Source organism: Narcine bancroftii, chromosome 3, assembly GCF_036971445.1.
Source record: "Narcine bancroftii isolate sNarBan1 chromosome 3, sNarBan1.hap1, whole genome shotgun sequence".
In the NCBI taxonomy this organism is placed as follows: domain Eukaryota; kingdom Metazoa; phylum Chordata; class Chondrichthyes; order Torpediniformes; family Narcinidae; genus Narcine; species Narcine bancroftii.
The window spans coordinates 13,211,476-13,235,338 of record NC_091471.1 but is presented as its reverse complement, the minus strand read 5'-3'; the positions used below and the strand labels follow the sequence as shown (position 1 = coordinate 13,235,338).

General features: G+C 51.1%; 1 protein-coding gene across 1 annotated transcript in view; it reads left to right on the top strand.

Moving 5' to 3' along the window:
• Positions 1 to 5,838: 5,838 nt before the first annotated feature.
• Positions 5,839 to 23,863, top strand: part of LOC138756974 (dedicator of cytokinesis protein 2-like) — a 1,510,503-nt gene continuing 1,492,478 nt past the window's right edge. Inside the window, 1 exon segment of the mRNA XM_069923500.1 lies at positions 5,839 to 5,998. Coding sequence (XP_069779601.1) covers positions 5,956 to 5,998 — 43 coding nt within the window. The 5' untranslated portion in view covers positions 5,839 to 5,955.

Sequence of the window (23,863 nt, the reverse complement as noted above, 5' to 3'; positions counted from 1 at the left end):
TAACCATATAACCACTTACAGCACAGAACAGGCCAGTTCGGCCCTACTAGTCCACGCAGTAGCAAATCCCCACCCTCCTAGTCCCACTGACCAGCACCCGGTCCATACCCCTCTAGTCCCCTCCTATCCATGTAACAAGAGAGAGATTTGTTGTTCCAGGACATCCACAACTGATGTACTTTTTTAAATCAGCCACTCCAGTGTCTTGCTGATGGAACTTGCCCCTTTCAGTGTTCTCCAGATGATAACCTCTTTCTTTAGACAGCCAGTCCTCTCCTTTTGCATGAACCACAAGGGCTTTTACCAGGCCATCTTCCAAATGGCTTTCCACAAGTTTGCCAGCTTGTCCTGTTCCAGTCCCAGCTACTTCTGCTGGCTATAACTCTATGGAAGATATGTGTGTGTGTGTGTGTGTGTGTGTGTGTGTGTGTGTGTGTGTGTGTGTGTGTGTGTGTGTGTGTGTGTGTGTGTGTGTGTGTGTGTGTGTGTGTGTGTGTGTGTGTGTGTGTGTGTGTGTGTGAGAGAGAGAGAAAAAAAAGCCTGTTTGACTCTCTCTCTGCTTTCAAAACCACATAATCCTCTTAGAACAGCAAATTGTCTTCCAGCCAAACTGCAGCTCCAACAAGATCTTTTATCTGTTGCCTTTTGTAAACAACAATCCATTAATTAAGTCTCTTGAGCACTCTTCAAAGCACTTGCAAAACCTGTGGAGCCGATATGTCTAGCATTGGCAGAGCTCCAGTATTTCAAATAAGATCTGTTTTAAAGAGTTTGTATGTAACCTAATCTATCAAACCTTTCCCAATTTATCTCCCAAAAACATATCTATAAACTCTGTCATATAATCCTCTCATTATTTTGTACAACTCTACATGAATCAGAACAGTTTCTCTCTATCCCAAACTACAGCAGCACTGGACACGAACAGCCAAAATCTACAAATACTGGAGTCAAGTGCAATATATTAACATGCCAGAGAAACTCCGCAAATCACCCAGGATCTACAGGAAGTTCAAGGTTTCAAGGTTCCTTTTATTGTCACATAATAATACAGAAAAATGTACTGTACATGATATACTTCAACTTTTGTTTGCTGTAAGGCAAACAAAGAGTTGCCTTGAGCATTGCCCGGTGCCTCTAACAATATGAGAAAGAGAAGCAAAAGGGAGTCCCTTCAGAGGCAGAAGAATTCCTGGCAAAGGGCTCAGGCCTGATACATTGATCACCCTTCACTTGATGCTGCCTGACCTGCTGTGTTTCTCCAGCACTGGGCACTGGACAGATTGAGATAAAAACATGCAGAATTACAGCAGGACCTCGGCTAGTCACACTGCATCGATAGGAGGTAAAGATATATTACTGATGTTCCAGGCCTAAGCCCTTCCTCAAGGCGCAAGCAAAAACAGGCAAGTGTCTGTATTGGGGAGAGAAAAGTGGGGGGGGGGGGGGGGATGGGAAGAATGGAAGGGGAAGGTCCAGACTGACAGACAAAAGGTGTTAATTGGATACGATAAGAGGAGAGGTGAAAATTTATTTTGGCTCTGTGGAAGAGAGAGAGAACTAGAGGAAAGAGACAGGGGGATGAAGATTTAGGGGGGGTGTGTTTAACAGACAACAGAGAAGTCAATGTTTATGCTATCTGGTTAGAGGGCACCCTGACTGAAGATGAGGTGCTGTCCTTCCATTTGTGGGTAATCTCAGTCTGACAGTGTGTGAGACAACGGACAGCAAGTGAACAGGATGGGGAATTCAAATGAGTGGCCACTGGAAGATGCTTGCTTTTGTGGCGGACAGGGCTGAGGTGCTCAATGATCTTCCAGTCTGTGCCCAGTTTCTCCGATGTAGAAGATACCACAATGAGAGCACTTGATTCAGTTGATGGATAGTTTGAAAATGTCTGCTCTCGATGGCCTGCTCTTATCAACTAATTTGAAGGTAAGAGTTGAAGGTAGCCCATTGAGGAAAGATTCCTGGAGGTTGTAGAGTTCCCCATGGCACCTTTTCCTTTTTGTGACTTCCATTTTCAATGTTATCAGGCTGTCAGTTCAGCAGAGAGGAGTTACGTCAACCGTGGCTCAGATGCTGTCAGCAGTTTCAGGATGTATGAAGCAGAAGCTGTTGGTGAAGGATGAAGTTCCACTTTCACAGAAATTTCCTGTGGTCAGTCTGTTCATGCATATGCCCCTCAGAAGCATAACAAAGCAAGTATACGTTGATAGGGCTTTCAGCAGATTGGGAACACACTGAATTCAGCCAAACCAATCCTGATGAACCCAACTTGGCAAACCCAGACTCGAACATTCAGCCTGGCTAACCCTTCCTGAGAAAACCCAAACCAGGAAACCCAGTCCAGTGAACCCACCCCAGGACACTTGACCTGGGAACACTCAGACCGAGGCAAACCAGGCCACTCCAGACCCAGCAAACTCAAATGGACGAATCCAGATCCAAATACCCAATCAGAAAAGAGATACACAGCACAGAACAGGCCCTTTGGCCCAACGCACCCATGCTGACCAGGTTGGCATTGTGGGCTGGTCCCATTTGCCTCTATTTGGTTCATATACTACCTCTTATCTGTCCAAACATCTTTTGAACGTCATTGATGTAATAGCTTCCTCCAGTTTGTCGAGCACAAACCATCTAGGCAATTAAACTGAGACCAACACACCTAATCTCACACATGCAGACCTGCCAACACAACACTCCCAGGTAAACAGAGACAACCCAGTGCAGAAAATATCCCAAATAACAGAGCAGATCCGACCCCAACAAATTCTGCTCAATGCACTCTGACAAACCCAGATTAGTGTGCACAAAGGAAGCTCATCCAACGATACGCCATTGAGATCACATATAATCATATAACCATATAACCACTTACAGCACAGAACAGGCCAGTTCGGCCCTACTAGTCCATGCTGTAGTAAATCCCCATCCTCCTAGTCCCACTGACCAGCACCCGGTCCATACCCCTCCAGTCCTCTCCTCTCCATGTAACTATCCAGTCTTTCCTTAAATGTAACCAATGATCCCGCCTCGAACACATCTGTCGGAAGCTCATTCCACATCCCCACCACCCTCTGCGTAAAGAAATTTCCCCTCATGTTCCCCTTATAATTTTCCCCCTTCAATCTTAAACCATGCCCTCTAGTTTGAATCTCCCCCATTCTTAATTGAAAAAGCCTAGCCACGTTTACTCTGTCTGTCCCTTTTAAAATCTTAAACACCTCTATCAAGTCCCCTCTCAATCTTCTACGCTCCAGAGAAAAAAGCCCCAGTCTGCACAACCTTTCCCTGGAACTCAGACCCTGAAATCCTGTCAACATTCTCGTGAACCTTCTCTGCACTCTCTCTATTTTGTTTATATCTTTCCTATAATTTGGTGACCAAAACTGTACCCAGTACTCCAAATTTGGCCTCACCAATGCCTTGTACAATTTCATCATAACCTCCCTACTCTTGAATTCAATACTCCGATTTATGAAGGCCAACATTCCAAATGCCTTCTTCACCACACCATCTACCTGAGTATCAGCCTTGAGGGTACTATTTACCACAACTCCTAAATCCCTTTGTTGCTCTGCACTCCTCAATTGTCTACCATTCAATGTATATGACCTATTTAGATTTGCCTTTCCAAAATGTAACACCTCACACTTATCTGTATTAAATTCCATCAGCCATTTCTCAGCCCACACCTCCAGCCTTCCTAAATCACCTTTTAATCTACGGTAATCTTCCTCACTGTCCACCACACCACCAATCTTTGTATCATCCGCAAACTTGCTTATCCAATTCTCTACCCCTACTTCCAGATTGTTAATATATATAACAAACAATAGTGGACCGAGGACTGATCCCTGAGGAACTCCACTAGTCACCGGCCTCCAATTGGACAAACAATTTTCCACCACTACTCTCTGACACCTCCCATCCAACCATTGCTGAATTATGGAAAGCATAGATAAGATAGAGTAGCTAAGTTGTTTCCATTGGTAGGTGAGACCAGTACTTGGGGACATAGCCTATAGATTCAGGGTAGTAGATTTAGGATGGAGATGAGATGGAAATGCTTTTCCCAGAGGCTGGTGAATCTGTGGATTTTATTGCCTATTGAAAAGTGGAGGCCCCCTCAGTGAATATATTTAAGACAAGGTTAGACGGATTTTTATGTTTGTTAGTTGGGGGTTTGAGGGATATGGAGAAAAGGCAAGTTGGTAGAGACGAGTCAATCATCAGATCAGCCATGATCACCTTGAAAGGCGGAGCAGTCTCGACGAAGGTGGAGCAGTCTCGACAGTCCGGATGGCCGAATCCTGCTCCTATTTCTACGCTTTTATGATCAGACAGACCAGCACCGCCCACATACAGGAAACCCAGGCAGGTGCACCCTCAACCAATTCCCAGCATTTTATTAGGTGGCGTGATTTCCTTATCTTAGCTGCTGGTTCGGATTTCCAAGTTGTGATGCAGTGTGTAGAAGTAAAACACGAAAGTCTGCAGTCACTGTGGTTGAAGAAAAAACACAACGCTGGAGAAACTCAGCAGGTCAAACAGTGTCCTTTACCTTGTAAAGATACATAACATATGGCGGGGGGGGGGGGGCCCGGTTAGCTTAAAGACTAGTGCAACTCTATTGCAGTGCAAGAGATGGAATGGGTGCTTGAATCCCATGATGTCTGTAAGGAACTTGTACATTCTCATGGTGTCTCTATGGGTGTCCTCCAGGTACTCTGGTTTCCTCCCACTCTTCAAAACGTACGGGGGGTGTAGGCCAATTGGGTGTAAATGGGCGGCACGCAGCCTCGTGTACAGAAAGGGCCTGTATGTCTAAATTTTTTAAAGTATAAATTTGAATTAAGCAATGTTTTGGGCTTAAACCCTTCCTCAAGGTATGAGAAAACATAGACAGGTGCCCGAACAAAATAGTGGGGGGAGTGAGGGACAGGGGAGGAGCATAGTCCCTTGGGCAGGTGGTTATTGGTGGATAAGAGAGGGAGGGCACAGCAGCAAAGTGGAGGGGGGGTTTCTGTAAATGGAGGGGAAAGGGGAAGGGGTGGAGAGTTGGAGGAAAGAAAACAGAGGGATGGGGAAGGAGGGAGTCGGCTGGCAGAAACCGGAGAAGTTGATGTTAATGCCATCTGGTTGGAGAGTGCCCAGGTGGAAAATTAAGATAAAAGCACAAAACTGGAGAAACTTAGCAGGACACAGCATGTCCTTTATGTCGCGAAGATAAAGATTCAGAACTGACATTTTGGGCTGGAGCCCATCGTAATCAAGGAGCTGCTTGTTGGGCCCTACCAGTAACCACAGAGCCAAGCTGAGGAAACGCTAGGCTTTAATACACAGAAGAACCTTGCTGGCCCGGATCCCAGGATAGGAATGGCAGCAGGGGAAAGGTGGCTCGACCTTTGTGGCCCAGAGGAGTAATAGGGTAAGAGTCATCTGTGGGAGGGGCCAGCTCCACATGCACAACCGACAAATGATAACTATGTACCATGGAGGAAACATATCACCACACCTGCTCCTCGAAATGCAGGGGTGGCTTTGGCTTGACAGGACCTGAGGCCATGGACAGACACGTCAGCCTGGGAGTGGGGTGCAGGATTGAGGTGGTTGGCCCCTGGGAGATCCCTGTCAGCCTGGGAATGGTGTTGAGAGGAGTTGAGTCACGGAGGGGTTAATCTTCTTGACTGGCTCTGTATGTGATGGATGGGGGGGGGGGGGTGTAAAACACACTGAAAGAAGTGGAGTGGAAGCAACTGCAGATTGAGGTTTTTGTTCCATCACTGCTGGGTGACAGAACTTCCTCACTGCTCAGGGTAACGTGACGTTGTTGGTGATTGAGAAACATGTGATGGGTCTGTCTCTCAACTCTCAGCACTGAACGGAGTCTCAAAGAAACTTCAGGGCTTTTGCTTTGTGAATCTTGCTGTGGTTGTTGGCTGAGACATGTTTTCCTGGAGTCGTTCTGAGGATGCCAAATACGGAGTGGGTGAGTGCTGGTGGGAGTGTGACATGACTTCATGAATGCAGACTCTCCCCCTTCGGCTTGTGGACGGGGGGCTGGGGAGTGTTGGGGGGGGCAACAGTGGCATCCTGGCCATCTCAGCACGCAAGGAGGATCACGACAACAGGATGTGGTTCCAGATCAAGGCAGCGATTGCAAGAGCCAAATGTTATCCCGGGTGAAGGGGTGCAAGTGGCCAGCGGGTCGTGTTTGGAGCGCTGCCCCCCCCCCCCCCCCCGCCCCACCACCCCCGCAGCCCCGCTCGGGAGGTGCCCGTCCCTCCAGCCCAAGCGCAGGTGCCGCGTCCCCAGGTGGGACGGTGGAGACCTGCGCTCCTCCACTTGCTGACGGCCAGAAAGTGAGGCTTGCGTTTGTGCGGCAACTTGCTCATCCCTTCACGAATATTCCCTTAAAAATGCATCCACGGTTGTCATCCTTCTTTCTCTCTCCCCTCTCCAGGGTGGGGGGGGGGGGGGGGGGGGGAGGGGAGAAGAGGAGGCAACTTGTTCCTGTGTTTTGATCTGGTTTGACTGGCAGCAGGTGATTTGCTGTCTGTCCCTGCGTGGAAGCGTCCCCTAAATTACACTTGGAGGTGGGGGGAAGAGAGGAGGCAACTTGTTCCTGTGTTTTGATCTGGGTTGACTGGCAGCAGTGGGTCTGCTGTCTGTCCCTGCATGGAAGCGTCCCCTAAATTACACATGGGGGTGGGGAAGAGAGGAAGCAACTTGTTCCTGTGTTTTGATGTGGGTTGACTGGCAGCAGTGGTTTGATGTCTGACCCTGTGTGGAAGCGTCCCCTAAATTAAACTTGTGGTGGGGGGGAAGAGAGGAGGCAACTTGTTCCTGTGTTTTGATCTGCGTTGACTGGTAGCAGGTGATTTACTGTCTGTCCCTGCATGGAAGTGGCCCTTAAATTACACATGGGGGTGGGGGGGGAAGTGAGGGGGCAACTTGTTCCTGTGTTTTGATCTGGTTTGACTGGCAGCAGTGGGTCTGCTGTCTGTCACTGTGTGGATGCGTCCCCTAAATTTCACTTGGGGGGTGGGGAAGAGAGGAAGCAACTTGTTCCTGTGTTTTGATGTGGGTTGACTGGCAGCAGTGGTTTGATGTCTGACCCTGTGTGGAAGCGTCCCCTAAATTAAACTTGTGGTGGGGGGGAAGAGAGGAGGCAACTTGTTCCTGTGTTTTGATCTGGGTTGACTGGTAGCAGGTGATTTACTGTCTGTCCCTGCATGGAAGTGGCCCTTAAATTACACTTGTGGGTGGGGGGGGGGGGAAAGAGAGGAGGGAACTTGTTCCTGTGTTCTGATCTGGTTTGACTGGCAGCAGGGGGTTTGCTGTCTGTCCCTGCATGGAGGTGTCCCCTAAATTACACTTGGGGGGGAGGGAAGAGAGGAGACAACTTGTTCCTGTGTTTTGATCTGGTTTGACTGACAGCAGGTGATTTGCTGTCTGTCCCTGCATGGAAGTGGCCCTTAAATTACACTTGTGGGTGGGGGGGGGGGGAAAGAGAGGAGGGAACTTGTTCCTGTGTTCTGATCTGGTTTGACTGGCAGCAGGGGGTTTGCTGTCTGTCCCTGTGTGGAAGCGTCCCCTAAATTACACATGGGGGTGGGGGGGAAGTGAGGAGGCAACTTGTTCCTGTGTTTTGATCTGGATTGACTGGCAGCAGGGGTTTTGCTGTCTGTCCCAGTGTAGAAGCGTCCCCTAAATTACACTTGGGGGGGGGGGGGGGGAGTGAGGAATCAACTTGTTCCTGTCTTTTGATCTGGGTTGACTGGCAGCAGGTGATTTGCTGTCTGTCCCTGCATGAAAGTGTCCCCTAAAGTACACTTGAGGGTGGGGGGAAGAGAGGAGGCAACTTGTTCCTGTGTTTTGATCTGGTTTGACTGCCAGCAGGTGATTTGCTATCTGTCCCTGCGTGGAAGCGTCCCCTAAATTACACTTGGGGGTGAGGGAAGAGAGGAGGCAACTTGTTCATGTGTTTTGATCTGGGTTGACTGGCAGCAGTGGGTTTGCTGTCTGTCCCTGCATGGAAGTGTCCCCTAAATTACACATGGGGGTGGGGGGGATGTGAGGGGGCAACTTGTTCCTGTGTTTTGATCTGGTTTGACTGGCAGCAGGGGGTCTGCTGTCTGTCACTGTGTGGATGCGTCTCCTAAATTTCACTTGGGGGGTGGGGAAGACAGGAGGCAACTTGTTCCTGTGTTTTGATATGGGTTGACTGGCAGCAGTGGGTTTGATGTCTGTCCCTGTGTGGAAGCGTCCCCTAAATTACACTTGTGGTGGGGGGAAGAGAGGAGGCAACTTGTTCCTGTGTTTTGATCTGGGTTGACTGGCAGCAGGTGATTTACTGTCTGTCCCTGCATGGAAGTGGCCCCTAAATTACTCTTGTGGGTGGGGGGGGGGAAGAGAGGAGGGAACTTGTTCCTGTGTTCTGATCTGGTTTGACTGGCAGCAGGGGGTTTGCTGTCTGTCCCTGTGTGGAAGCGTCCCCTAAATTACACATGGGGGTGGGGGGGAAGTGAGGGGGCAACTTGTTCCTGTGTTTTGATCTGGATTGACTGGCAGCAGGGGTTTTGCTGTCTGTCCCAGTGTAGATGCGTCCCCAAAATTACACTTGTGGGGGGGGGAGAGAGGAATCAACTTGTTCCTGTGTTTTGATCTGGGTTGACTGGCAGCAGGTGATTTACTGTCTGTCCCTGCGTGGAAGCGTCCCCTAAATTACACTTGGGGTGGAGGGAAGAGAGGAGGCAACTTGTTCCTGTGTTTTGATCTGGTTTGACTGCCAGCAGGTGATTTGCTGTCTGTCCCTGCATGGAAGTGTCCCCTAAATTACACATGGGGGTGGGGGGGAAGTGAGGGGGCAACTTGTTCCTGTGTTTTGATCTGGTTTGACTGGCAGCAGTGGGTCTGCTGTCTGTCACTGTGTGGATGCATCCCCAAAATTTCACTTGGGGGGTGGGGAAGAGAGGAGGCAACTTGTTCCTGTGTTTTGATCTGGGTTGACTGGCAGCAGTGGGTTTGATGTCTGTCCCTGTGTGGAAGCGTCCCCTAAATTACACTTGTGGTGGGGGGGAAGAGAGGAGGCAACTTGTTCATGTGTTTTGATCTGGGTTGACTGGCAGCAGGTGATTTACTGTCTGTCCATGCATGGAAGTGGCCCCTAAATTACACTTGTGGGTGGGGGGGGGGGGAAAGAGAGGAGGAAACTTGTTCCTGTGTTCTGATCTGGTTTGACTGGCAGCAGGGTGTTTGCTGTCTGTCCCTGTGTGGAAGCGTCCCCTAAATTACACATGGGGGTGGGGGGGAAGTGAGGGGGCAACTTGTTCCTGTGTTTTGATCTGGGTTGACTGGCAGCAGGGCGTTTGCTGTCTGTCCCTGTGTGGAAGCGTCGCCTAAATAACACTACGTGTGGGGGGAAGAGAGGAGGCAGCTTGTTCCTGTGTTTTGATCTGGTTTGACTGGCAGCAGGGGGTTTGCTGTCTGTCCCTGTGTGGAAGCGTCCCCTAAATTACACTTGTGGTGGGGGGAAGAGAGGAATCAACTTGTTCCTGTGTTTTGATCTGGTTTGACTGCCAGCAGGTGATTTGCTGTATGTCCCTGCGTGGAAGCGTCCGCTAAATTACACTTGTGGGGGAGGAAGAGAGGAGGCAACTTGTTCCTGTGTTTTGATCTGGTTTGACTGGCAGCAGGGGGTTTGATGTCTGTCCCTGTGTGGAAGCGTCCCCTAAATTACACTTGTGGTGGGGGGGAAGAGAGGAGGCAACTTGATCCTGTGTTTTGATCTGGGTTGACTGGCAGCAGGTGATTTACTGTCTGTCCCTGCATGGAAGTGTCCCCTAAATTACACTTGTGGGGGGGGTGGGGGAAGAGAGGAGGGAACTTGTTCCTGTGTTCTGATCTGGTTTGACTGGCAGCAGGGGGTTTGCTGTCTGTCCCTGTGTGGAAGCGTCCCCTAAATTACACATGGGGGTGGGGGGGAAGTGAGAGGGCAACTTGTTCCTGTGTTTTATCTGGATTGACTGGCAGCAGGGGTTTTGCTGTCTGTCCCAGTGTAGAACCGTCCCCAAAATTACACTTGGGGGGGGGGGGGGGAAGAGAGGAGGCAACTTGTTCCTGTGTTTTGATCTGGGTTGACTGGCAGCAGGTGATTTACTGTCTGTCCCTGCATGGAAGTGTCCCCTAAAGTACACTTGAGGGTGGGGGGAAGAGAGGAGGCAACTTGTTCCTGTGTTTTGATCTGGTTTGACTGCCAGCAGGTCATTTGCTGTCTGTCCCTGCGTGGAAGCGTCCCATAAATTACACTTGTGGGGGAGTGAAGAGAGGAGGCAAATTGTTCCTGTGTTTTGATCTGGGTTGACTGGCAGCAGGGGGTTTGCTGTCTGTCCCTGTGTGGAAGCGTCCCCTAAATTACACATGGGGGTGGGGGGGAAGTGAGGGGGCAACTTGTTCCTGTGTTTTGATCTGGGTTGACTGGCAGCAGGGCGTTTGCTGTCTGTCCCTGTGTGGAAGCGTCGCCTAAATAACACTACGTGTGGGGGGAAGAGAGGAGGCAGCTTGTTCCTGTGTTTTGATCTGGTTTGACTGGCAGCAGGGGGTTTGCTGTCTGTCCCTGTGTGGAAGCGTCCCCTAAATTACACTTGTGGTGGGGGGAAGAGAGGAATCAACTTGTTCCTGTGTTTTGATCTGGTTTGACTGCCAGCAGGTGATTTGCTGTATGTCCCTGCGTGGAAGCGTCCGCTAAATTACACTTGTGGGGGAGGAAGAGAGGAGGCAACTTGTTCCTGTGTTTTGATCTGGTTTGACTGGCAGCAGGGGGTTTGATGTCTGTCCCTGTGTGGAAGCGTCCCCTAAATTACACTTGTGGTGGGGGGGAAGAGAGGAGGCAACTTGTTCCTGTGTTTTGATCTGGGTTGACTGGCAGCAGGTGATTTACTGTCTGTCCCTGCATGGAAGTGTCCCCTAAATTACACTTGTGGGGGGGGGTGGGGGAAGAGAGGAGGGAACTTGTTCCTGTGTTCTGATCTGGTTTGACTGGCAGCAGGGGGTTTGCTGTCTGTCCCTGTGTGGAAGCGTCCCCTAAATTACACATGGGGGTGGGGGGGAAGTGAGAGGGCAACTTGTTCCTGTGTTTTATCTGGATTGACTGGCAGCAGGGGTTTTGCTGTCTGTCCCAGTGTAGAACCGTCCCCAAAATTACACTTGGGGGGGGGGGGGAAGAGAGGAGGCAACTTGTTCCTGTGTTTTGATCTGGGTTGACTGGCAGCAGGTGATTTACTGTCTGTCCCTGCATGGAAGTGTCCCCTAAAGTACACTTGAGGGTGGGGGGAAGAGAGGAGGCAACTTGTTCCTGTGTTTTGATCTGGGTTGACTGGCAGCAGGGGGTTTGCTGTCTGTCCCTGTGTGGATGCGTCCCCTAAATTACACTTGGGTGGGGGGGGGTCAGAGAGGAGGCAATTTGTTCCTCTGTTTTGATCTGGTTTGACTGGCAGCAGTGGGTCTGGTGTCTGTCTCTGTGTGGATGCGTCCGCTAAATTACACTTGTGGTGGGGGGGGGGAGGGATGAGAGGAGGCAACTTGTTCCTGTGTTTTGATCTGGTTTGACCAGCAGCAGTAGTTTGCTGTGTGTCCCTGTGTGGAAGCGTCCACTAAATTACACTTGGGAGAGGGGGGGGAAGAGAGGAGGTAAATTGTTCCTGTATTTTGATCTGTGTTGACTGGCAACAGGGGGTTTGCTGTCTGTCCCTGTGTGGTAGCGTCCCCTAAATTACACTAAGTGGAGGGGGAAGAGAGGAGGCAACTTGTTCCTGTGTTTTGATCTGGATTGATTGGCAGCAAAGGGTTTGCTGTTTGTCCCTGTGTGGAAGCGTCCCCTAAATAACACTTCGTGTGGGGGGAAGAGAGGAGGCAACTTGTTCCTGTGTTTTGATCTCGTTTGACTGGCAGCGGGGGGTTTGCTGTCTGTCCCTGTGTGGAATCGTCCCCTAAATTACACTTGGTGTGGGGGGGAAGAGAGGAGGCAACTTGTTCCTGTGTTTTGATCTGGGTTAACTGGCAGCAGTGGGTTTGCTGTCTGTCCCTGTGTGGAAGCGTCCCCTAAATTACACTTTAGGGTGGGGGGAAGAGAGGAGGCAACTTGTTCCTGTGTTTTGATCTGGTTTGACAGGCAGCAGTGGGTCTGGTGTCTGTCTCTGTGTGGATGCGTCCCCTAAATTACACTTGGTGGGGGGGGGGGGAAGAGAGGAGGGAACTTGTTCCTGTGTTTTGATCTGGATTGACTGGCAGCAGGTGATTTGCTGTATGTCCCTGCGTGGAAGCGTCCGCTAAATTAAACTTGAGGGGGGGGTTGAAGAGAGGAGGCAACTTGTTCTTGTGTTTTGATCTGGTTTGACTAGCAGCAGTGGTGTGCTGTGTGTCCCTGTGTGGAAGAGTCCCCTAAATTACACTTGGGAGAGGGGGGGGAAGAGAGGAGGTAACTTGTTCCTGTATTTTGATCTGTGTTGACTGGCAGCAGGGGGTTTGCTGTCTGTCCCTGTGTGGTATCTTTCCTTGTGTGGAAGCGTCCCCTAAATTACACTTGTGGTGGGGGGGAAGAGAGGAGTCAACTTGTTCCTGTGTTTTGATCTGGTTTGATTGCCAGCAGGTGATTTGCTGTCTGTCCCTGCGTGGAAGCTTCCCCTAAATTACACTTGTGGGGGAGGGAAGAGAGGAGGCAACTTGTTCCTGTGTTTTGATCTGTGTTGACTGGCAGCAGGGGGTTTGCTGTCTGTCCCTGTGTGGAAGCGTCGACTAAATAAAACTTCGTGTGGGGGGAAGAGAGGAGGCAACTTGTTCCTTTGTTTTGATCTGGTTTGAATGGCAGCAGGGGGTTTGCTGTCTGTCCCTGTGTGGAAGCGTCCCCTAAATTACACTTGGTGTGGGGGGGAAGAGAGGAGGCAACTTGTTCCTGTGTTTTGATCTGGGTTAACTGCAGCAGTGGGTTTGCTGTCTGTCCCTGTGTGGAAGCGTCCCCTAAATTACACTTGTGATGCGGGGGGAGAGAGGAATCAACTTGTTCCTGTGTTTTGATCTGGTTTGACTGCCAGCAGGTGATTTGCTGTATGTCCCTGCGTGGAAGCGTCCGCTAAATTACACTTGTGGTGGGGGGGGGAGGGGAAGAGAGGAGGCAACTTGTTCCTGTGTTTTGATCTGGTTAGACTGGCAGCAGTGGGTCTGCTGTCTGTCACTGTGTGGATGCGTCCCCTGAATTACACTTGTGGTGGGGGGTAAGTGAGGAGGCAACTTGTTCCTGTGTTTTGATCTGGGTTGACTGGCAGCAGGTGATTTACTGTCTGTCCCTGCATGGAAGTGTCCCCTAAATTACACTTGTGGTGGGGGGGGGGGAAGAGAGGAGGGAACTTGTTCCTGTGTTCTGATCTGGTTTGACTGGAAGCAGGGGGTTTGTTGTATGTCCCAGTGCAGATGCGTCCCCTAAATTACACATGCGGGTGGGGGGGAAGTGAGGGGGCAACTTGTTCCTGTGTTTTGATCTGGATTGACTGGCAGCAGGGGTTTTGCTGTCTGTCCCAGTGCAGATGCGTCCCCTAAATTACACTTGGGGTGGGGGGGAAGAGAGGAGGCAACTTGTTCCTGTGTTTTGATCTGGTTTGACTGGCAGCAGGTGATTTACTGTCTGTCCCTGCATGGAAGTGTCACCTAAATTACACTTGTGGGGGGGGGGGGGTCAGAGAGGAGGCAATTTGTTCCTGTGTGTTGATCTGGTTTGACTGGCAGCAGTGGGTCTGGTGTCTGTCTCTGTGTGGATGCGTCCCCTAAATTACACTTGGTGGGGGGGAGGGAGGAGGCAACTTGTTCCTGTGTTTTGATCTGGTTTTACTGGCAGCAGGGGGTTTGCTGTCTGTCCCTGTGTGGAAGCGTCCCCTAAATTACACTTCGGTGGGGGGGGGGGGGTAGAGAGGAGGCAACTTGTTCCTCTGTTTTGATCTGGGTTGACTGGCAGCAGTGGGTTTGATGTCTGTCCCTGTGTGGAAGCGTCCCCTAAATTACACTTGTGGTGGGGGGGAAGAGAGGAGTCAACTTGTTCCTGTGTTTTGATCTGGTTTGATTGCCAGCAGGTGATTTGCTGTGTGTCCCTGTGTGGAAGCGTCCACTAAATTACACTTCGGGGGCGTCGGTAGAGAGGAGGCAACTTGTTCCTGTGTTTTGATCTGGTTTGACTGGCAGCAGGGGGTTTGCTGTCTGTCCCTGTGTGGAAGCGTCCCCTAAATTACACTTGGTATGGGGGGGAAGAGAGGAGGCAACTTGTTCCTGTGTTTTGATCTGGGTTGACTGGCAGCTGTGGGTTTGATGTCTGTCCTTGTTTGGAAGCGTCCCCTAAATTACACTTGTGGTGGGGGGGAAGAGAGTAGTCAACTTGTTCCTGTGTTTTGATTTGGTTTGATTGCCAGCAGGTGATTTGCTGTCTGTCCCTGCGTGGAAGCATCCCCTAAATTACACTTGTGGGGGAGGGAAGAGAGGAGGCAACTTGTTCCTGTGTTTTGATCTGGGTTGACTGGCAGCAGGGGGTTTGCTGTCTGTCCCTGTGTGGAAGCGTCGCCTAAATAACACTTCGTGTGGGGGGAAGAGAGGAGGCAACTTGTTCCTGTGTTTTGAGCTGTTTTGAATGGCAGCAGGGGGTTTGCTGTCTGTCCCTGTGTGGAAGCGTCCCCTAAATTACACTTGTGGGGGAGGGAAGAGAGGAGGCAACTTGTTCCTGTGTTTTGATCTGGATTGACTGGCAGCAAAGGGTTTGCTGTGTGTCCCTGTGTGGAAGCGTCCCCTAAATAACACTTCGTGTGGGGGGAAGAGAGGGGGCAACTTGTTCCTGTGTTTTGATCTGGTTTGACTGGCAGCGGGGGGTTTACTGTCTGTCCCTGTGTGAAAGCGTCCCCTAAATTAAACTTGGTGTGGGGGGGAAGAGAGGAGGCAACTTGTTCCAGTGTTTTGATCTGGTTTGACATCCAGCAGGTGATTGGCTGCCTGTCCCTGCGTGGAAGCGTCCCCTAAATTACACTTGTGGGGGAGGGAAGAGAGGAGGCAACTTGTTCCTGTGTTTTGATCTGGGTTGACAGGCAGCAGGGGGATTGCTGTCTGTCCCTGTGTGGATGCGTCCCCTAAATTACACTTGGGGGGTGGCGTCAGAGAGGAGGCAATTTATTCCTGTGTTTTGATCTGGTTTGACTGGCAGCAGTGGGTCTGGTGTCTGTCTCTGTGTGGATGCGTCCCCTAAATTACACTTGGTGGGGGGGGGAAGAGAGAAGGGAACTTGTTCCTTTGTTTTGATCTGGATTGACTGGCAGCAGGTGATTTGCTGTGTGTCCCTGCGTGGAAGCGTCCGCTAAATTAAACTTGAGGGGGGGGTTGAAGAGAGGAGGTAACATTTTCATGTGTTTTGATCTGGTTTGACTGGCAGCAGGGGGTTTGCTGTCTGTCCCTGTGTGGAAGCGTCCTCTAAATTACACTTCGGGGGCGTCGGTAGAGAGGAGGCAACTTGTTCCTGTGTTTTGATCTGGGTTGACTGGCAGCAGTGGGTTTGATGTCTTTCCTTGTGTGGAAGCGTCCCCTAAATTACACTTGTGGTGGGGGGGAAGAGAGGAGTCAACTTGTTCCTGTGTTTTGATCTGGTTTGATTGCCAGCAGGTGATTTGCTGTCTGTCCCTGCGTGGAAGCTTCCCCTAAATTACACTTGTGGGGGAGGGAAGAGAGGAGGCAACTTGTTCCTGTGTTTTGATCTGTGTTGACTGGCAGCAGGGGGTTTGCTGTCTGTCCCTGTGTGGAAGCGTCGACTAAATAAAACTTCGTGTGGGGGGAAGAGAGGAGGCAACTTGTTCCTTTGTTTTGATCTGGTTTGAATGGCAGCAGGGGGTTTGCTGTCTGTCCCTGTGTGGAAGCGTCCCCTAAATTACACTTGGTGTGGGGGGGAAGAGAGGAGGGAACTTGTTCCTGTGTTTTGATCTGGGTTAACTGCAGCAGTGGGTTTGCTGTCTGTCCCTGCGTGGAAGCGTCCGCTAAATTACACTTGTGGTGGGGGGGGGGAGGGGAAGAGAGGAGGCAACTTGTTCCTGTGTTTTGATCTGGTTAGACTGGCAGCAGTGGGTCTGCTGTCTGTCACTGTGTGGATGCGTCCCCTGAATTACACTTGTGGTGGGGGGTAAGTGAGGAGGCAACTTGTTCCTGTGTTTTGATCTGGGTTGACTGGCAGCAGGTGATTTACTGTCTGTCCCTGCATGGAAGTGTCCCCTAAATTACACTTGTGGTGGGGGGGGGGGGGGGAAGAGAGGAGGGAACTTGTTCCTGTGTTCTGATCTGGTTTGACTGGAAGCAGGGGGTTTGCTGTATGTCCCTGTGTGGAAGCGTCCCCTAAATTACACATGGGGGTGGGGGGGAAGTGAGGGGGCAACTTGTTCCTGTGTTTTGATCAGGATTGACTGGCAGCAGGGGTTTTGCTGTCTGTCCCAGTGCAGATGCGTCCCCTAAATTACACTTGGGGTTGGGGGGAAGAGAGGAGGCAACTTGTTCCTGTGTTTTGATCTGGTTTGACTGGCAGCAGGTGATTTACTGTCTGTCCCTGCATGGAAGTGTCCCCTAAAGTGCACTTGAGGTTGGGGGGAAGAGAGGAGGCAACTTGTTCCTGTGTTTTGATCTGGTTTGACTGCCAGCAGGTGATTTGCTGTCTGTCCCTGCGTGGAAGCGTCCCCTAAATTGCACTTGGGGTGAGGGAAGAGAGGAGGCAACTTGTTCCTGTGTTTTGATCTGGGTTGACTGGCAGCAGGGGGTTTGCAGTCTGTCCCTGTGTAGATGCGTCCCCTAAATTACACGGGTGGGGGGGGGGGTGAGAGAGGAGGCAATTTGTTCCTGTGTTTTGATCTGGTTTGACTGCCAGCAGTGGGTCTGGTGTCTGTCTCTGTGTGGATGCGTCCCCTAAATTACACTTGGTGGGTGGGGGAAGAGAGAAGGAAACTTGTTCCTGTGTTTTGATCTGGTTTGACTGCCAGCAGGTGATTTGCTGTCTGTCCCTGCGTGGAAGCGTCCCCTAAATTACACTTGTGGGGGAGGAATAGAGGAGGCAACTTGTTCCTGTGTTTTGATCTGGGTTGACTGGCAGCAGGGGGTTTACTGTGTGTCCCTGCATGGAAGTGTCCCCTAAATTACACATGGGGGTGGGGTGGAAGTGAGGGGGCAACTTGTTCCTGTGTTTTGATCTGGGTTGATTGGCAGCAGGGGGTTTGCTGTCTGTCCCAGTGTAGAAGCGTCCCCTAAATTACACTTGTGGTGGGGGGGAAGAGAGGAGGCAACTTGTTCCTGTGTTTTGATCTGGGTTGACTGCCAGCAGGTGATTTGCTGTCTGTCCCTGCATGGAAGTGTCACCTAAATTACACTTGTGGGGGGGGGGGGTCAGAGAGGAGGCAATTTGTTCCTGTGTGTTGATCTGGTTTGACTGGCAGCAGTGGGTCTGGCGTCTGTCTCTGTGTGGATGCGTCCCCTAAATTACACTTGGTGGGGTGGAGAGAGGAGGCAACTTGTTCCTGTGTTTTGATCTGGATTGACTGGCAGCAAAGGGTTTGCTGTGTGTCCCTGTGTGGAAGCGACCCCTAAATAACACCGTGTGGGGGAAAGAGAGGGGGCAACTTGTTCCTGTGTTTTGATCTGGTTTGACTGGCAGCGGGGGGTTTGCTGTCTGTCCCTGTGTGGAAGCCTCCCCTAAATTACACTTGGCAGAGGGGGGGGAAGAGAGGAGGTAACTTGTTCCTGTGTTTTGATCTGGTTTGACTGGCAGCAGTGGGTCTGGTGTCTGTCTCTGTGTGGATGCGTCCCCTAAATAACACTTGGTGGGGGGGGGAAGAGAGAAGGGAACTTGTTCCTTTGTTTTGATCTGGATTGACTGGCAGCAGGTGATTTGCTGTATGTCCCTGCGTGGAAGCGTCCGCTAAATTAAACTTGAGGGGGGGGTTGAAGAGAGGAGGTAACATTTTCATGTGTTTTGATCTGGTTTGACTGGCAGCAGGGGGTTTGCTGTCTGTCCCTGTGTGGAAGCGTCCTCTAAATTACACTTCGGGGGCGTCGGTAGAGAGGAGGCAACTTGTTCCTGTGTTTTGATCTGGGTTGACTGGCAGCAGTGGGTTTGATGTCTTTCCTTGTGTGGAAGCGTCCCCTAAATTACACTTGTGGTGGGGGGGAAGAGAGGAGTCAACTTGTTCCTGTGTTTTGATCTGGTTTGATTGCCAGCAGGTGATTTGCTGTCTGTCCCTGCGTGGAATCTTCCCCTAAATTACACTTGTGGGGGAGGGAAGAGAGGAGGCAACTTGTTCCTGTGTTTTGATCTGTGTTGACTGGCAGCAGGGGGTTTGCTGTCTGTCCCTGTGTGGAAGCGTCGACTAAATAAAACTTCATGTGGGGGGAAGAGAGGAGGCAACTTGTTCCTTTGTTTTGATCTGGTTTGAATGGCAGCAGGTGATTTGCTGTCTGTCCCTGCGTGGAAGCGTCCCCTAAATTGCACTTGGGGTGAGGGAAGAGAGGAGGCAACTTGTTCCTGTGTTTTGATCTGGGTTGACTGGCAGCAGGGGGTTTGCAGTCTGTCCCTGTGTAGATGCGTCCCCTAAATTACACGGGTGGGGGGGGGGGTGAGAGAGGAGGCAATTTGTTCCTGTGTTTTGATCTGGTTTGACTGCCAGCAGTGGGTCTGGTGTCTGTCTCTGTGTGGATGCGTCCCCTAAATTACACTTGGTGGGTGGGGGAAGAGAGAAGGAAACTTGTTCCTGTGTTTTGATCTGGTTTGACTGCCAGCAGGTGATTTGCTGTCTGTCCCTGTGTGGAAGCGTCCCCTAAATTACACTTGTGGGGGAGGAATAGAGGAGGCAACTTGTTCCTGTGTTTTGATCTGGGTTGACTGGCAGCAGGGGGTTTACTGTGTGTCCCTGCATGGAAGTGTCCCCTAAATTACACATGGGGGTGGGGTGGAAGTGAGGGGGCAACTTGTTCCTGTGTTTTGATCTGGGTTGATTGGCAGCAGGGGGTTTGCTGTCTGTCCCAGTGTAGAAGCGTCCCCTAAATTACACTTGTGGTGGGGGGGAAGAGAGGAGGCAACTTGTTCCTGTGTTTTGATCTGGGTTGACTGCCAGCAGGTGATTTGCTGTCTGTCCCTGCATGGAAGTGTCACCTAAATTACACTTGTGGGGGGGGGGGGTCAGAGAGGAGGCAATTTGTTCCTGTGTGTTGATCTGGTTTGACTGGCAGCAGTGGGTCTGGCGTCTGTCTCTGTGTGGATGCGTCCCCTAAATTACACTTGGTGGGGTGGAGAGAGGAGGCAACTTGTTCCTGTGTTTTGATCTGGATTGACTGGCAGCAAAGGGTTTGCTGTGTGTCCCTGTGTGGAAGCGACCCCTAAATAACACCGTGTGGGGGAAAGAGAGGGGGCAACTTGTTCCTGTGTTTTGATCTGGTTTGACTGGCAGCGGGGGGTTTGCTGTCTGTCCCTGTGTGGAAGCCTCCCCTAAATTACACTTGGCAGAGGGGGGGGAAGAGAGGAGGTAACTTGTTCCTGTGTTTTGATCTGGTTTGACTGGCAGCAGTGGGTCTGGTGTCTGTCTCTGTGTGGATGCGTCCCCTAAATAACACTTGGTGGGGGGGGGAAGAGAGAAGGGAACTTGTTCCTTTGTTTTGATCTGGATTGACTGGCAGCAGGTGATTTGCTGTATGTCCCTGCGTGGAAGCGTCCGCTAAATTAAACTTGAGGGGGGGGTTGAAGAGAGGAGGTAACATTTTCATGTGTTTTGATCTGGTTTGACTGGCAGCAGGGGGTTTGCTGTCTGTCCCTGTGTGGAAGCGTCCTCTAAATTACACTTCGGGGGCGTCGGTAGAGAGGAGGCAACTTGTTCCTGTGTTTTGATCTGGGTTGACTGGCAGCAGTGGGTTTGATGTCTTTCCTTGTGTGGAAGCGTCCCCTAAATTACACTTGTGGTGGGGGGGAAGAGAGGAGTCAACTTGTTCCTGTGTTTTGATCTGGTTTGATTGCCAGCAGGTGATTTGCTGTCTGTCTCTGCGTGGAATCTTCCCCTAAATTACACTTGTGGGGGAGGGAAGAGAGGAGGCAACTTGTTCCTGTGTTTTGATCTGTGTTGACTGGCAGCAGGGGGTTTGCTGTCTGTCCCTGTGTGGAAGCGTCGACTAAATAAAACTTCATGTGGGGGGAAGAGAGGAGGCAACTTGTTCCTTTGTTTTGATCTGGTTTGAATGGCAGCAGGGGGTTTGCTGTCTGTCCCTGTGTGGAAGCGTCCCCTAAATTACACTTGGTGTGGGGGGGAAGAGAGGAGTCAACTTGTTCCTGTGTTTTGATCTGGGTTAACTGCAGCAGTGGGTTTGCTGTCTGTCCCTGTGTGGAAGCGTCCCCTAAATTACACTTGTGATGCGGGGGGAGAGAGGAATCAACTTGTTCCTGTGTTTTGATCTGGTTTGACTGCCAGCAGGTGATTTGCTGTATGTCCCTGCGTGGAAGCGTCCGCTAAATTACACTTGTGGTGGTGGGGGGGGGGAGGGGAAGAGAGGAGGCAACTTGTTCCTGTGTTTTGATCTGGTTAGACTGGCAGCAGTGGGTCTGCTGTCTGTCACTGTGTGGATGCGTCCCCTGAATTAAACTTGTGGTGGGGGGTAAGTGAGGAGGCAACTTGTTCCTGTGTTTTGATCTGGGTTGACTGGCAGCAGGTGATTTACTGTCTGTCCCTGCATGGAAGTGTCCCCTAAATTACACTTGTGGTGGGGGGGGGGGGGGGGGGAAGAGAGGAGGGAACTTGTTCCTGTGTTCTGACCTGGTTTGACTGGAAGCAGGGGGTTTGCTGTATGTCCCTGTGTGGAAGCGTCCCCTAAATTACACATGGGGGTGGGGGGGAAGTGAGGGGGCAACTTGTTCCTGTGTTTTGATCAGGATTGACTGGCAGCAGGGGTTTTGCTGTCTGTCCCAGTGCAGATGCGTCCCCTAAATTACACTTGGGGTTGGGGGGAAGAGAGGAGGCAACTTGTTCCTGTGTTTTGATCTGGTTTGACTGGCAGCAGGTGATTTACTGTCTGTCCCTGCATGGAAGTGTCCCCTAAAGTGCACTTGAGGTTGGGGGGAAGAGAGGAGGCAACTTGTTCCTGTGTTTTGATCTGGTTTGACTGCCAGCAGGTGATTTGCTGTCTGTCCCTGCGTGGAAGCGTCCCCTAAATTGCACTTGGGGTGAGGGAAGAGAGGAGGCAACTTGTTCCTGTGTTTTGATCTGGGTTGACTGGCAGCAGGGGGTTTGCAGTCTGTTCCTGTGTAGATGCGTCCCCTAAATTACACGGGTGGGGGGGGGTGAGAGAGGAGGCAATTTGTTCCTGTGTTTTGATCTGGTTTGACTGCCAGCAGTGGGTCTAGTGTCTGTCTCTGTGTGGATGCGTCCCCTAAATTACACTTGGTGGGTGGGGGAAGAGAGAAGGAAACTTGTTCCTGTGTTTTGATCTGGTTTGACTGCCAGCAGGTGATTTGCTGTCTGTCCCTGCGTGGAAGCGTCCCCTAAATTACACTTGTGGGGGAGGAATAGAGGAGGCAACTTGTTCCTGTGTTTTGATCTGGGTTGACTGGCAGCAGGGGGTTTACTGTGTGTCGCTGCATGGAAGTGTCCCCTAAATTACACATGGGGGTGGGGTGGAAGTGAGGGGGCAACTTGTTCCTGTGTTTTGATCTGGGTTGATTGGCAGCAGGGGGTTTGCTGTCTGTCCCAGTGTAGAAGCGTCCCCTAAATTACACTTGTGGTGGGGGGGAAGAGAGGAGGCAACTTGTTCCTGTGTTTTGATCTGGGTTGACTGCCAGCAGGTGATTTGCTGTCTGTCCCTGCATGGAAGTGTCACCTAAATTACACTTGTGGGGGGGGGGGTCAGAGAGGAGGCAATTTGTTCCTGTGTGTTGATCTGGTTTGACTGGCAGCAGTGGGTCTGGTGTCTGTCTCTGTGTGGATGCGTCCCTTAAATTACACTTGGTGGGGTGGAGAGAGGAGGCAACTTGTTCCTGTGTTTTGATCTGGATTGACTGGCAGCAAAGGGTTTGCTGTGTGTCCCTGTGTGGAAGCGACCCCTAAATAACACCGTGTGGGGGGAAGAGAGGGGGCAACTTGTTCCTGTGTTTTGATCTGGTTGGACTGGCAGCGGGGGGTTTGCTGTCTGTCCCTGTGTGGAAGCCTCCCCTAAATTACACTTGGCAGAGGGGGGGGGAAGAGAGGAGGTAACTTGTTCCTGTATTTTGATCTGTGTTGACTGGCAGCAGGGGCTTTGCTGTCTGTCCCTGTGTGGAAGCGTCCCCTAAATTACACTTGGTGGGGGGGGGAAGAGAGGAGGCAACTAGTTCCTGTGTTTTGAACTGGATTGACTGGCAGCAAAGGGTTTGCTGTGTGTCCCTGCATGGAAGTGTCCCCTAAATTACACATGGGGGTGGGGGGGAAGTGAGGAGGCAACTTGTTCCTGTGTTTTGATCTGGATTGACTGGCAGCAGGGGTTTTGCTGTCTGTCCCAGTGTAGAAGCTTCCCCTAAATTACACTTGGGGTGGGGGGGGGAAAGAGAGGAGGCAACTTGTTCCTGTGTTTTGATCTGGGTTGACTGGAAGCAGGTGATTTACTGTCTGTCCCTGCATGGAAGTGTCCCCTAAAGTACACTTGAGGGTGGGGGGAAGAGAGGAGGCAACTTGTTCCTGTGTTTTGATCTGGTTTGACTGCCAGCAGGTGATTTGCTGTCTGTCCCTGCGTGGAAGCATCCCCTAAATTACACTTGTGGGGGAGGGAATAGAGGAGGCAACTTGTTCCTGTGTTTTGATCTGGGTTGACTGCCAGCAGGTGATTTGCTGTCTGTCCCTGCATGGAAGTGTCACCTAAATTACACTTGTGGGTGGGGGGGGGGTCAGAGAGGAGGCAATTTGTTCCTGTGTGTTGATCTGGTTTGACTGGCAGCAGTGGGTCTGGTGTCTGTCTCTGTGTGGATGCATCCCCTAAATTACACTTGGTGGGGGGGAGAGAGGAGGCAACTTGTTCCTGTGTTTTGATCTGGATTGACTGGCAGCAAAGGGTTTGCTGTGTGTCCCTGTGTGGAAGCGACCCCTAAATAACACCGTGTGGGGGGAAGAGAGGGGGCAACTTGTTCCTGTGTTTTGATCTGGTTTGACTGCCAGCAGGTGATTTGCTGTCTGTCCCTGCGTGGAAGCGTCCCCTAAATTGCACTTGGGGTGAGGGAAGAGAGGAGGCAACTTGTTCCTGTGTTTTGATCTGGGTTGACTGGCAGCAGGGGGTTTGCAGTCTGTTCCTGTGTAGATGCGTCCCCTAAATTACACGGGTGGGGGGGGGTGAGAGAGGAGGCAATTTGTTCCTGTGTTTTGATCTGGTTTGACTGCCAGCAGTGGGTCTAGTGTCTGTCTCTGTGTGGATGCGTCCCCTAAATTACACTTGGTGGGTGGGGGAAGAGAGAAGGAAACTTGTTCCTGTGTTTTGATCTGGTTTGACTGCCAGCAGGTGATTTGCTGTCTGTCCCTGCGTGGAAGCGTCCCCTAAATTACACTTGTGGGGGAGGAATAGAGGAGGCAACTTGTTCCTGTGTTTTGATCTGGGTTGACTGGCAGCAGGGGGTTTGCTGACTGTCCCTGTGTGGAAGCGTCGCCTAAATAACACTTCGTGTGGGGGGAAGAGAGGAGGCAACTTGTTCCTGTGTTTTGAGCTGTTTTGAATGGCAGCAGGAGGTTTGCTGTCTGTCCCTGTGTGGAAGCGTCCCCTAAATTACACTTGTGTGGGAGGGAAGAGAGGAGGCAACTTGTTCCTG